Here is a 14,880-nt window from a genome sequence, read left to right as displayed (position 1 = left end):
ACATCAAGAAACACCTAGTGTGAACAAAACTTGCTGATACAAAACTCAATGATAAAAACATTAAATGAAATGTATTATAATATTAATATTATAATTATTATTTTTTTGAATGTCAAAATATAAATAACAATGTTAACTCTACCACCGTTTCCAAAAAAAGCCACAGTCCTGAGAAAACCGGCGAAACAAACTCAACGGGCTTTTCTTTTTTTGTTTTTTCTCAAATATTTTCTTCTTTTTTTAAATAAGTAACAATATTTGCTATAAACGAAAAAACAAGTCAAAAAATTGAATTACAAAATAATAATAATAATGAAAAATGAACAGGCCAGGAGCGAACGCCTCATTCCCACGTAGTGCCATCTAGTAGATAATCCTTAAATTAATAATGTACTTTGTTGCACAAACGTTCCTTGACAGTTTTCTTAAATCTATCTTATCTATCTTATTTTCTTATTTATCTAAATGCAGTCGTCGTGGCCTAAAGGATAAGACGTCCGGTGCATTCGTATCGAGCGATGCACCGGTGTTCGAATCCCGCTGGCGGGTACCAATTTTTCTAATGAAATATGTACTCAGCAAATGTTCACGATTGACTTCCACGGTGAAGGAATACATCGTGCAATAAAAATCAAACCCGCAAAATTATAATTTGCGTAATTACTGGTGGTAGGACCTCTTGTGAGTCCGCACGGGTAGGTACCACCGCCCCGCCTATTTCTGCCGTGAAGCAGTAATGCGTTTCGGTTTGAAGGGTGGGGCAGCCGTTGTGACTATACTGAGACCTTAGAACTATATCTCAAGGTGTGTGGCGCATTTACGTTGTAGATGTCTATGGGCTCCAGTAACCACTTAACACCAGGTGGGCTAGGAGCTCGTCCACACACCTAAGCAATAAAAAAAAAATTAAAAAAAATCTATGAACAGGTAGTAATTGAACGTTTTGTGGGATCTTGTTGAAAAGTTGTACACCCAGCCCCCTAAAAGAGTGGCTTATTTTCTTAATTCGAGCCGCCGGCCACGCAAGTCTATGTTTGTTCCTAGTGTTCACATTGTGCAAATCGCAGACTCTGGGGAATTCTTCAATGTTTTTACGCACGTACAATAAATTTTCAAAAATGTATTGGGACGCTAAAGTTAGAATTTTGATTTCCTTAAGCTTGTCCCTCAAGGATTCCCTCGGGTGCAATTATAAATAGAACGAATAGCCCTCTTCTGCGGGATGAAAATCGTTTCGACATCGGCAGCATTGCCCCATAGCAAAACGCCATAGGACATAACACTATGAAAATAACTGAAATAAACCAGACGTTCCGTATCTTCATTAGTATACGTTCGTATTTGTTGTCTGTAAGAAAAGTTTGACAATAAACAAAGGGTTATATTATGTATGTATGTTGTGTGTGTGTGTGTGTCAAATACATGGTAGTTTGTGTAATGTTTGTTTATTGATTTAATGTATTATTAATTCATAATTTTTAAAAAATATTAGTATTACGCACTCCTTCTCTATATTCTCTATAAGTGTGGGAAATCTCATACTTCTCCGTCCGTGCAATTTTCGTAAAAAGGGGTACAAAAGTAGGTACAAAGTTTTTGCTTCACGAATTAATATATAGATGAGTGTATTAATGTACCCTGTGTAAATGTAATGAGTCTGAGCATGAGTGAGTGTAATTATCTTTGGTATGTTTCTTCCATATAGCTTCAGTAGCCCTCCACGAGGTGGACATAGGATTTGTTGAAGGGGAATCCCCCAAATATAGATTGAAGAGTTACTATATAAACCAGTGGTCCCTCTTTAGTCGAAATCGACTATAATTAATTGAAAATGTAAGTTTGTACACTATGGCCATTTTCCAACTACAGCACAAGAGCGCATTATGCGGCATAATGCTCAACTAAGCTTCAGCCTAATTCGACATTGTGCGTCACTGAGTCGCATTATGCTCTGTAACTGGAAAACTACCTGTATGTACTTAATGGCCTATTATGGTTCTATTATTGTCAAAGACTATTATAATTAGTTATTAGTTATATGTAGTCATAGATTCGGCCAAGTCTACGCTATAGACAAACAATATTAATCTACTCTCAATTTGACCACAGACCTTAACAATAAATATGTGTGTGTAATGTTTTCTTTATTGATTTAATGATTTTTTTATGGATGGAAAAGTGTGAGAAATTTCATACTCCACCATCCGCGCAATTTTCATAAGAAGGGGTACAAAGTTTTTGCTTCACGTATAAATTAAAAGATACTTGAAAAGAAAAATGTAGCGGAATGTCATGAAGTTGGTTTATTTGAAATCGTAATCAATCTATAGTCTATAGTAATTTTATAAAGAGGAAAGATTTGTTTGTTTGTTTGTATTGAATAGGCTCCGAAATTAATGAGCCGATTTCAAAAATTCTTTCACTGTTTGGAAGCTACACTATTCCAGAGTGACATAGGCTATAATGTTTTTTTGAAAAAAATCCTTTCTAAAACCCATTGTGTAAAAAAATTACCTAAAATGTTCTTTACATCGCGTGCCCTGCGAAAACTATTGATGATAGAATAAAATAATGCGACTTTGTAGAACACATACATAAAAAAGGGTCGCGACAGCATAATATGTTTAATATTATGCTGTCGCATCTTTACCCCTTAATTTCTTTTATATCTATGTTTTTCGGGAAAACATTATTTACTACTTAAAATATCAGTACAGAAAATAAAGCTTCTAAAATTTCACACTCAATTTATTATTATATTACATTCTCAAATCACAATATTAATTTTACAATCCAATATGTTATCATATGTGAATATGAAAAAAACGTCAGTCTTAAATTTAACCTTATCCAAACAAAACCGAATATAATGACTAAGATTAACAAAAAAAAAACAGTTTTTCTTTCGATTTGCGGCGTAATATTTTGCTTCCTTCATAAAATACTAATAGCTATTAAACACAGCCGCTTAAAGCGAATTAAATATAAAATATTCAGAATACCATAATGACGTCAACGTCCGAGTGCGCTAACAATATGCGGAAAAGAGACAGACGTGTCTTTCCCAATCTCCACTAATATTAGTTATCTTAAACTTCCCAAGCTGTTTCAAATGATTCGAAACTCGTACTAAATCTATTGAAGTGAAACTTCTAATGCGACTTCCAACAAGATTGCGTTTAACGCTACCATACTAGAAAGAGACAGAGCGAGAGTGAATTCGTGGCACTCGAACGCATGCGCGTAGTATACCTGTTACAGGCCAGCGCGAACGTTAGCAACGAGTAGCGTCCCTTAATTTAATGAAGTATTAAAAAATATATACCTAGTCAGGTCATAAATTCTGTCACATGTTTAATGTAAAATAATTGAAACAAGTTTATTTATTATCTAACCATTCATATACCAAAATGAACTTAATAAAACATAGATTCTTATGACACTAAAGTTTATTCAAAATGACCTCCGTGATTTTGAATGCAGGCCTTCAATCTGCGCGGCCAGTCGTCTATCGCAGCACGAACGAGGTCCATGTCAATATCGGCGGCTGCCTTAATCAAGGATGTCTTGAGTGACTCCAAATTGGGATGAGGCTTTGAGCACGCCTTTTCCTCCAAGTGTTGCCATATCTTGTAATCTAACGGATTCAAATCTGGACTGGAGGAGGGCCAGTCTTCGTGCCGGATGAAGTCGATTTCACGCGCCGCCAGCCAGTCTTGTGTGCTCTTCGCTCTATGAGCTGGCGCCGAATCTTGTTGAAATACCCAGTGCCTGTTATTGAACATAGTATGAGAAACAGGTTCCACAAGGTTCGTCAGGACTGTATTTTGATACACAACTGCATTCGTTTTTACACCTTTCTCACAAAAATGTACCTCTGTTAAGCTCCAATAAGAAACTCCCAACCATACCATGAGCGAGGATGGAAAATGACCTCGTTGGACACGCGGAATACGGTTGCTCGCTTCTTCACTACTGTGTGCGTACACCTTATCATTTTGTTTGTTGTAGCTCTCTTCTACGGTAAAAATTTTTTCATCCGAAAAAAGAATTTCCCGATATTTTTTTCCCGCGTACCGCTTCAACAAAGCGCGGCATCTCTTCAGCCTCAGGTCCATTAGACGAGCATTCAAACGATGTCTTGTTTTTCTTCGATATGCCCGAAGCCCTAAGTCTTCATTTAACACCCTTTTCACCGTGGTTCTGCTTAACCCCATCTGAAGGGACAACAGTTTCTGCTTACGTTTGGGATTTCTTTGAATTCGCGCCTTCACAGCTTTTATCACTGCTGGAGTCCTAACAGACCGAGGGCGACCACTTCTTGACCTGTCATCTACACTAGAGTCTTCATTGTATCGTTTGATGGTACGATAAACGAATGTTTTGGATATATTCAAATTTTTCAGTATGTTAAAAATTTGAATTGGCGCGTAACCGCAACGATGCAACGCAATAACTGCAACACGGTCTTCTTTAAGCGTCCACTCCATATTTAAAAATGAGTAAAATTCTAAAAGTATACATTTTTATTTTCATGAACAATTCGAAATTCGAATTCAATAAACTTTTTTGTGGCCAGCATTCTAAAAGAAAAGTTTTTACTGTGTGACAATACTTATGACCTGACTAGGTATATACTGGTGGTAGGACATCTTGTGAGTCCGCGCGGGTAGGTACCACCACCACCCTGCCTATTTCTGCCGTGTAGCAGTAATGCGTTTCGGCTTGAAGTGTGGGGTAGCCGTTGTAACTATACTGAGACCTTAGAACTTATATCTCAAGGTGTGTGGCGCATTTACGTTGTAGATGTCTATGGGCTCCAGTAACCACTTAACACCAGGTGGGCTGTGAGCTCGTCCACCCAACTAAGCAATAAAAATAAATAAATAAAAACATTATTTTTCTATCTATAATTAAAAATATAAATAATATAAATTATGTTGAAGATGTCGCATCTCTTATACACAGCATTCCCTATTACAAGAACAATCTGATTTAAGGACGAAAAATGAATAAAACCACAATACTACAAATCGAAAAAGAAGTTTCACTTCATTCACGTGCACCAAGTTGCACGCAAAGCATTTTTATTTGTATTCTATATTAAATACATTGATTTTAAAAATCACTAGACAAGTCCTACTCAAGTTTTATTATATTTATTAAAATTAGCCCTTCTACTGCCGTGTAGGTCACCGGTGCCCTACGCGGCGCACTAAAGTAATTATGACTATTTCTGTTACTAAGCACCTGGATTGACTAACTTCCTAAGTTTGCCATTCTTTTGTTTGTTATATTTTTGGAGTTTATTGGAGTTTATTGGAGTTTATTGGAGTTTACTCCTTTAGAATCGATTTACATATATAGGCCCGGGGTATGAAAATTATGGGGACCAAAATCGTACTAGCATGTCACACGAAATGCGTTATGCGCATGTCACACGAAATGCGCGCCGGGCTGCTGCGCCGGCAGTCCGCCACAAAGCCTCGTACTGATCGCGCGTTTCTCTCATTTTGTATTTTCATATATTTGTTAGTCGTTTGTTTTGTGTCTCGTTAATTTGTTAATAATCTGTAGTGTATCGTGTTGTCGTAATATAGAACTATTTCTCGTATTGTTTCGTTTAATTTTTTATATCCAGTAAACTCCAGTCGTGCGTCGGAGCGGACACACACACTTTTTTTAATTTTTTTTATTGCTTAGATGGGGGCACGAGCTCACAGCCCACCTAGTGTTAAGCGGTTACTGGAGCCCATAGATATCTACGACGTAAATGCGCCACCCACCTTGAGATACAAGTTCTAAGGTCTCAAGTATAGTTACAACGGCTGCCCCTCCCTTCAAAATGTTAATATATGTTTTCGTCTTAATAGATTCATTCTTTTTTTTTATACGTACCTATGCTGATAGCCTTGAGAGCCTATTTCAGCTTCACCTTAACATGTAGGTGAGCTCACGGGGCTGCACGGGGCCGAGAGCACGGGAGTTGCTAACACTGGCCCTAGCAAGAGCCGTGCTTCGCAGAATCTACCACCGGATCGGAAACGCGACCCACTGAGGAGATCCGGCGAGAAGCTCAGTGGGCTGTGTCTATGGGGTGATTCATTCTCAGTATCACTCTCAGTATTCGTCTCTCCCAGTCTACTAGATATTCCGGCGCCTTGATAACAGAAATCGACTTAAATTACTTCAGTGTGCCACGTAGGGTACCGGTGACCCTAGTGGCAATCAAAAGGTCAATGATTATCACACTGGGATGATACAAATATGTAAATAAATGGGAGCTAATCAAAGATGACAATCTGGTTACAAATTATACTTACAAAGGAATGATGTTAATACAAACACACGTTAAACACACGCTAAGCTTTTACTTACGAACTAAATATACTTGTATTGTGTTTACAGATTGAGGACTATAATCATCAATTAATCATCAAGAAAACAATCAGTTAAACCTCACCGAGAGACCGACTCACGCAGATTTTGAGATATTTTTCTAAAAATATAATGTTGAACGTTTATAAATAATATTACCCTACCCTCCTTACTATTTTGCGTCACAATAAATGATGTTCAATTTCGATTACATTTTTAATTTATTTCCATTGTTCGGTGCATATCATTTTATATCATTTTGCATAATAGTATTTAAAGTACTTTTTTTTTTATTATCTTTGTAGGCAGACGAGAATACGGCCCACCTGATGGTAAGTGGTTACCGTCGCCCATGGACGTCAGCAATGCCAACTTGCTGCTCACCGTTAAGTAATCTTTACAAGCCTCGTTAACAGAGATGACAAACAATACTATAATAAGTATATAATATATTTTTTAAAGTTAACTTTATACGTATTAAAATAGCTTTTTTTTTCTTCATTCGTAAATTACAATACATGAATATAAGCTTGGCGCGTCTAACGATTAAATGCGTGAATAATGATTGAAGACACGTACAAAAATTATATTAGAGTATTAAAACTATTTCCACTAGCTTAGGCTGGCAGGGGGGGGGGGGCCTGACGGTAATTGTGCTAATGAAACGGACATGAGTAGTCACTCAGGACGTGCCCAGTATCGAAGCTGTCACTAAGCCGCTAGGGAAAACACGTAACATCTCTATCAAACCGAACTTTATCTATTTTACGTCATCCGCTAGCGGCGCTCATTTTGGTTTTTACAAAATTGCCTATGACCTTGATGGCTCTGAACGCGTAATTAGGGGACAGCCTTTGCCGGAGCAAGTAGTAACCTGCCAGGTTCATGCCGAGAAGCATGCCCGTTAAAATGCCGAAATCCACCCAGAACGACACTCCTGACATACCCATTATCTTCACGAAATACCTGAAAACAAACAAAATTCAATGAGGTTTTTTGAAGTGAAACTTCTTTAGAATCGTTGTGATTTGAAACTCGATGAAACGAAAAAATAAGTCCATAGAGACACAAACACATAAATGTATAGGATTCAGCCGGCGAGAGAATGAGATAGAACACATTAGACGTTCTCGGTCTCCTCTTTGTGCGACTCTTCGAAGCATCCCCACTATCGTCTACTAAACATTGTCCATATGTATGCTCCTGTGTAGTGGGATAGTCAGTATATCTGTATCTATATCTTATTTATAAGTTCACTTCTACCGTGTGTGATTTGCACACACACACACTTTTTTATGGACGAAATCAATGCCCGCATGTCGTTAAGTGGTTACCGGAGCCCATGGACATCAACAATATAAATGTCGAAATCCATCTTGAGTTCTATATCTCATATATCTCTATATCTAAGTTTTAACAGTACAACGACTGGAACGCCCTTCAAACCGAAACGCATTACTGCTTCACGGCAGAAATAGGCAGGGTGGTGGTACCTACCCGCGCAGACTCACTAGACGTCCTACCATCAGTAATTATGCAAATTGAATTTTATGACACAATACTATTCCTTCACTGTAGAAGTGATTGATCAACATTTGTGAAGTACGTATTTCATTAGAAAAAATTACACCTGCCTGCAGGATTCGAACACCGGCACAGCCGCATCGAATCAAACGTAAATCAGAACATTTTTAATTATTTTTTTAAATTCACTAAGCACCCACCTAACGTTCTTATACTCGCATATATCGACATGGCTGGGGCATATAAGGTCGTCCCGCGGAGGTCCGTATATTGCGGCCACCAGACCCTCTATTCCATATCTCAGAAAGGAGCAAGCCCTCGCGAGCCTCCACACTATAGGCAGGGGGTCGTCGCCACTGCCTATCCCGTACACTGCTAGAAGCATAAGGGGCACGCTGATGGCCGGACCCAGGAACACCGAATTCTGAAATAATGACATATCTAAAATAATTTGATTTGATCTGTTTTAGTTTGGTTTGCTCGGCTCGACTCGGCTCGGCTCAACGCTATGAGCCAAGACTTTATAAGCCCCACCCCGCCGTGAGATTGCTGACCACCCTCACGGAAATAAAAGAGATGGCCCGACTCTAGTATTAGAGTGTCCTCTCCCTCACGTCTAACTTCACTCAACCCAAGTATATGCCTACCTTATGTTACTGAGCTCCGCTTCCAACTGTGCCAAGTGCTCGTCTAGTCGTAGCGTTCGTCCATTATACGTCGCAAGGGTCAATCGTTTAAGGTAGCCTGCTGTAACCCGGGGATTCTTAGCACCTCCTACCCTACCGTTACCATAGTCGCTACCGTGACATAGCAGGGTGACCGGGAACTAGGGGCCGTTTTTGTGTGTATTTCATGGAGAAAATGCCCATAATCTCCACGCTGGGCAGGCGTGTTGGAGATCGCAGAGACACAGCTCTTTTTTGTACCACTAACACTACTGCCTGTCAGTGATCAGGTTTTTTAGTTGTGCCAAGTTTAGACTGCGCTATACCGCTATCAGCCGATCGCCAGAGCCTCGTTCGTTAATCAGCAGGATGACCGCGGGCAGGAGAGGTTGACTTGGAATGAATAGATGGTGTGTCATTCCCATACATTCCATAGACATCTACCACGTAAATGCGCCACCCACCTTGAGATATAAGTTCTAAGGTCTCAAGTATAGTTACAGCGGCTGCCCCACCCTTCAATCCGACACGCATTACTGCTTCACGGCAGAAATAGACAGGGCGGTGGTACCTACCCGTACGGACTTACAGGACGTCCTACCATCAGTAATTACGCAAATAAGTATCATATAATCATTTGATCGCCTTTCACCCTTCGGTATGATCTTCTGCAAGACACTTTGATGCGATTTAAACAGTCGCTTCAGTAAGGTCCATTATGCCACCCTGGTATTTTTATTGCCCTTATAGGCAGACCGACGTCTGGCCTATCCGATGGTAAGTAGTAACTGACTAGTCACAGGTCTTATATAGGCTCGCCTGACCATCCTAGCTGAAAGAATTAAACTTACCACGACACTTAGCATAGAAGATATGACAGTCCCCATCGACTCCGATATCAAAGCCACTAGAATACAAATAGCCGTGAACATCAAGATCCTGGCGACCTCGAGTGGTTGGGACGTGACAGGATACGCGATGACCAGGTATATCAGACTGAAGAATATTGTGGCAGGAGTACGGGAGACGACCAGCGCCGCGTAGTACGGCTTCAGTCCGTACCAGCGATTGAAATACTCTCTCTTCACCAGTTGAACCTCAGTTGGAACTGGAAACGAAAATATTATTCTTCAGTGCGAACGTCGACATTGCTATTTACATTGTCAATAAACAAAATCTATTATTGTTCATTGTCTTCGAAAGATACGATCATAGGGCCAACTCAGCAGCCTTTAATGACTCTTTGAAGTATTAAGGTTTACAAAAGTAAAATGAATGGTGACGACTGGTAAAGCGCATTACCACTAGAAATGATGACCACGACCATTCTACCAAGTGTATGTACGAACTAAGAAGAAGACAAGTAATTGAAGCATCGACCTCATGTATGAGGTGGGAGGTGGCTATTACTTTTTTATGCCTACGGGCTAAAACTAAACATCTCGTTTATCTAGAAATATCAAGACATCTTTGATATGTTTCCGACAACAATCTTCCAAATACATCTGCACTAATATATAAATCTACAGTGGTTTTTACGGATGTTCCGTTATAACTACTGAATGCATCCGATTGACTCGAACCTTGGTATCTATGTAGAAAATACATGTACTTAATGGATAGGCTAATATTTATATGAGCGTTGGGCTACCTCACCAGTTGCGGGGGCGTTAATGATGAGAATCTTTGTGGGAGTGAGAAATAATAATGTTAATTTTAAACGCCCAGCGAAGCGGACGGGTACAGCAGCTAGTACAACATAAAAATAAAATACCACAAAAAACATAGTTTCCTATGGCAGTATACACTTACATGCTAAAAGAACAGGCATCATTGGTATATAGAGCATGGCGATCACACAGGCGTAACAGAAACCGAAGTTGAACAACGTTTTGGACGCGTCATATCCCATCTTATTGAACAGCATGGCCACAATTATACCTAAGAACAAATGGAGGCCCACTCGCAGCCATAGATAGTTCTGGAATCGAAAATCGACATAAAATTTAATGAGGTCGAATGGAACGAGATAAGATGAGATGCAAGGTAATATGATCCTGGTGAAATAGTGGAAATATGCTAAATCAGTTCGGTTGGGTTATGTGAAGGGACGTCCAACGAAATCCACTCAGATATCCGATGAATATTTGTTACAAAAAATCTATTAACTCAACCAAGTATTCATGAGATTCAGTAGCCATTTGCTTCATCTTTAAGCTAGACGAGACAATAGTCATTTGATTGTTTTTTTTTTTTTTTTTTATTGCTTAGCTGTGTGGACGAGCTCACAGCCCACCTGATGTTAAGTGGTTACTGGAGCCCATAGACATCTACAACGTAAATGCGCCACACACCTTGAGATAGTTCTAAGGTCTCAGTATAGTCACAACGGCTGCCCCACCCTTCAAACCGAAACGCATTACTGCTTCACGGCAGAAATAGGCGGGGCGGTGGTACCTACCCGTGCGGACTCACAAGAGGTCCTACCACCAGTATAGTCATAGGGTCATAGTTTTTTCTACCTATCTATTCTTTCCCCTTCTGTTATTTTGGAGCAATCAGGGCATGTTTTATGTCTACAAGGGTTGTTCTGCTTAAGTCATTCACAAAGAGACAAGCGTTTAGATCTGAGTGGATATCCGTTTTTTTAACGCAACGAAATCTTCCATCACTATTCTCAAGATGACCAGAAAAGGGGAATGCCCACTCTCCATAGTGTGATGGGCCCAAGATGGACATCAAAATATATTACTATAAAAATGGACTGTTTCAAATTCTTAATTCAATAGAGTTACTTTTTCAATAGAGTTACTTTTATTAAACTACTTATTGTAAACTGTACTGGCGCTCATTTGGAAGGAAGTAAATGCATATTTATTTATGACAAAATTAATGCACTAAGTATTTTTTCTCTAATCTATTTTCCGCTTTGGGCCTGAAATTGGCATTCGCCTCTGTAAGTTATGGTTGGGTAACGCACCTTGTTTCTCAACGTCTGTAAGAGCATTCTCTTCAACAACACAAAGAATTGTTGGAACGCTGTACTCCCGTGCTTGTAGTTATGCTTCTCCACGCCTCCCGTGTTCAGCTGTTCTATCTCCATTTCTTCGAGAGTTTCCACCACTGCATAATCCCTCCATTTCTCGCTCTTTCCATTCTCGATTGCAGCCACCATTCGTTCAGTGTGAGACCCATATTCTCCGCTCGATACTTCGATAACTGAAACAATAAGTACTTTTCATAGCCTAGTGATGTTTTTTAATAAGAAGATTTCGAAGTCGTCGTGGCCTAAAGGATAAGACGTCCGGTGCATTCGTATGTAGCGATGCACCGGTGTTCGAATCCCGCAGGCGGGTACCAATTTTTCTAATGAAATACGTACTCAACATATGTTCACGATTGACTTCAACGGTGAAGGAATAACATCGTGTAATAAAAACCAAACCCGCAAAATTATAATTTGCGTAATCACTGGTGGTAGGACCTCTTGTGAGTTCGCGCGGGTAGGTACCACCACCCCGCCTATTTCCGCCGTGAAGCAGTAATACGTTTCGGTTCGAAGGGTGGGGTAGCCGTTGTAACTATACTGAGACCTTAGAACTTATATCTCGAGGTGGGTGGCGCATTTACGTTGTAGATGTCTATGGGCTCCAGTAACCACTTAACACCAGGTGGGCTGTGAGCTCGTCCATCCATCTAAGAAATAAAAAAAAGATGATACCACGCTGGTTACCGTAAGAAAATGGGTTAGTAGTAATTTTGTAATTCAAAAAAAGGTAGTGATAGTAAATTGAGGATTCCAGCTTCTAGAATGACGTCTTTATAACAAGATAATTGAGTCTTTCTCATTCTTCTCCTTGTTATTTCTGGGTTGGATATATTCCCAAGTAAAAAAAATCGTTGCTTCTTTCTGTAGCAATAAACAAGGGTAACTCACTAAAATCAGCAGGATTATAAGTCTTGGGACAAGGCAGCTGTAGGTCGTTGAGGAATGGAACCACCCCAGCAGAAGTTCCCTGGTAAGCACACCTCCCGTCAGCCACCACGTAGACGTGGTCGAACTCCGCGAAGAGTCGCGCTGACGGGGTGTGCAGAGAGCATATGACGGTTCTGCCTCCACGCGCCACGCGCTTCAGAAGGGAGACACAGGTTGATGAAGCAACATCATCCAGGCCCCTGAAACGGACGGAAACTATTAAACCGACTTTACTTTACCGATTACTGGTGGTAGGCCGTGTCGTGAGTCCGCATGGGTAGGTACCATCGCCCTGCCTATTTCTGCCGTGAAGCAGTAATGCGTTTCGATTTGAAGGGTAGGGCAGCCGTTGAGACCTTAGAACTTATATCTTAAGGTGGGTGGCGCATTTACGTTGTAGATGTCTATGGGCTCCGGTAACCACTTAACACCAGGTGGGCTGTGAGATCGTCCACCCATAAAAGCAACAAAAAAATTCTTTTTGGGAACTCATTAAATTTAAAAATCGTAATTGTAAAATTCGCAACAGATCTACATGCAGTACAGTAATAAAGACAACAGAAAAAATTCGTACCCACAATGAAGATCATTTCATTGAAATAATACGCGTAATTTTTATCATTAGTCAGTCCGTGCGTCCGTTTTACTATTGTTCGATATCACGCGAAAATGTCTAAATATAAGGTACATAAATAAAAATGAATGTTTCTTTCGAAATCATCCATCCAATCTTGATAAAACATAGTAAAATTATTTTAGCACATCCGGGGAAGTTTTTTATCGCAGAATCATAAAGGTACGACTGATAGCGCGCGTAATATATTATTATCTTATACCCTTAAACGAGCAATTCTTGTATATTAATATATATGTATATAATCTGAATCTCGGAAACGGCTCCAACGATTTTCATAAAATTTTGTATACAGAGGATTTCGGGGGCGATAAATCGATCTAGCTACGACTTATTTTCAGAAAATGTTGTTTTATTCGTGTTTTCAATAATCAACTCTTCCCGACATCAATTGGCGAATGATAATACGATTTTTCTTAATTGAGGGCAACTAACCGCTTTGAAGACACAACAAGATGGCGTTATAAAAAAAAAAACGAGCAAAGCTCGGTCATCATCTAGTGTATTAATAAAAAGCAGTGTTATTTTAAATTTAACAAAAGTCACAGCGAGCATGACCGAGTGATGGTTTATTTTAATAATATACCTATAATTTAGAGCTTGTATTAAGCCTTAAATGTGGAACACATTTTATCATATAAAATGACGGAAATTGGAGTCGCTATTATGACTTTTTTTGCGCGACCGTGTGCAACCAGTGAGCTCCGCTCAAGTACATTACGATATTAATTCTAAAAACGCGAACGAATAGGCCGGTCATGAAGAAACTTGATATTGTAAGATAAAAATAGCCCGTGTACTGTTTTTATTTTTTATTGGACAGATATGTGAACGTGCTCACGGTTTTGTTACTGAATCATTATTATTGCGTTGTGGTAATTGATCGTGGACTGTATTTATTGTATGAAATATTTATTGAGCCCTTATTGTTACGCCGGTGAGAGCAATGCCATCCATCATCGAATAGCAGAGTCGAATATCAAAAAAACTTGTAAAATCTAGAATGCTCGAGATGTACAACGCCATCTATTGTCAAATGGCGAAAAGGCATATCGAGCATACTCGACTTGTGCGGAATGTTCTCGATAATTCTAGGGATATCGTATCGACTATAAAAGCGTTGCAGTGATGACACGGAGACAGTTAGCAATCTCTCAAATATTAAATGTATAATCTATGTAGTAATCGGAATCACCTGAAGCGAAGCAGAAGAAGTGGATTGAGAATTTTAAGGTGGTCGTTACGTGTTTGAAGTGTTACTACAGTGTTAATTTGTACTTCGGTAGAATTTTTATCTATCCCGAACCTCAGCTCGTAGCATTACAAATTGACGACTTAATTTAAGAAAACTATAAAATAGATGCGTTGCTCTTGGCGGCTAGAAAGGGGAGTTTGGTGTTATGACGAACGTCGCTCACTGACATTTTTACGTTCAGAAACTGAACAATTATTTAACCCCTCATATAGTCACATTTAATTTATTTCCATAATCAATTTCTATTCTATTCGTTTCGGTTCATTCAATTTTTTATACAATCGATAAGGCGTTACGCTTTGCCTGTGCAATGGACGAATTCATAATAAAATCTTTTTAATTTAACTGACCAAGAAATTCCTTATTTAGATTCATTACAAAGTCATTACTTTATACAAATACATTATTCATTTGTTAACGCGGAAATGATATTTTTAGTTAAATTATA

At 39.3% G+C, this 14,880-nt stretch overlaps 1 protein-coding gene across 5 annotated transcripts in view; it reads right to left on the bottom strand.

Annotated features, from left to right (window-relative positions):
- Window positions 1-2,727: 2,727 nt before the first annotated feature.
- Window positions 2,728-14,880, bottom strand: part of LOC114251791 (ATP-binding cassette sub-family G member 1) — a 52,643-nt gene continuing 40,490 nt past the window's right edge. For 4 of the 5 annotated variants that reach the window (XM_089732116.1, XM_089732112.1, XM_089732113.1 and 1 more), the window contains exons 6-11: window positions 12,505-12,743; window positions 11,548-11,786; window positions 10,380-10,548; window positions 9,419-9,675; window positions 8,103-8,326; window positions 2,728-7,344 (exon numbers count right to left, since the gene is read on the bottom strand). In XM_089732116.1, the coding sequence (XP_089588242.1) occupies window positions 7,149-7,344; window positions 8,103-8,326; window positions 9,419-9,675; window positions 10,380-10,548; window positions 11,548-11,786; window positions 12,505-12,743 (1,324 nt within the window). In that variant the 3' untranslated portion in view covers window positions 2,728-7,148. The remainder of the gene's footprint in view (window positions 7,345-8,102; window positions 8,327-9,418; window positions 9,676-10,379; window positions 10,549-11,547; window positions 11,787-12,504; window positions 12,744-14,880) is intronic. The other variant, XM_089732117.1, reaches the window with a different exon arrangement.

This window comes from Bombyx mandarina, chromosome 12, assembly GCF_030267445.1.
Source record: "Bombyx mandarina strain Sakado chromosome 12, ASM3026744v2".
Lineage (NCBI taxonomy): Eukaryota > Metazoa > Arthropoda > Insecta > Lepidoptera > Bombycidae > Bombyx > Bombyx mandarina.
The sequence above is the reverse complement of the archived record's forward strand: the minus strand, read 5'-3'. Positions and strand labels throughout refer to the sequence as shown.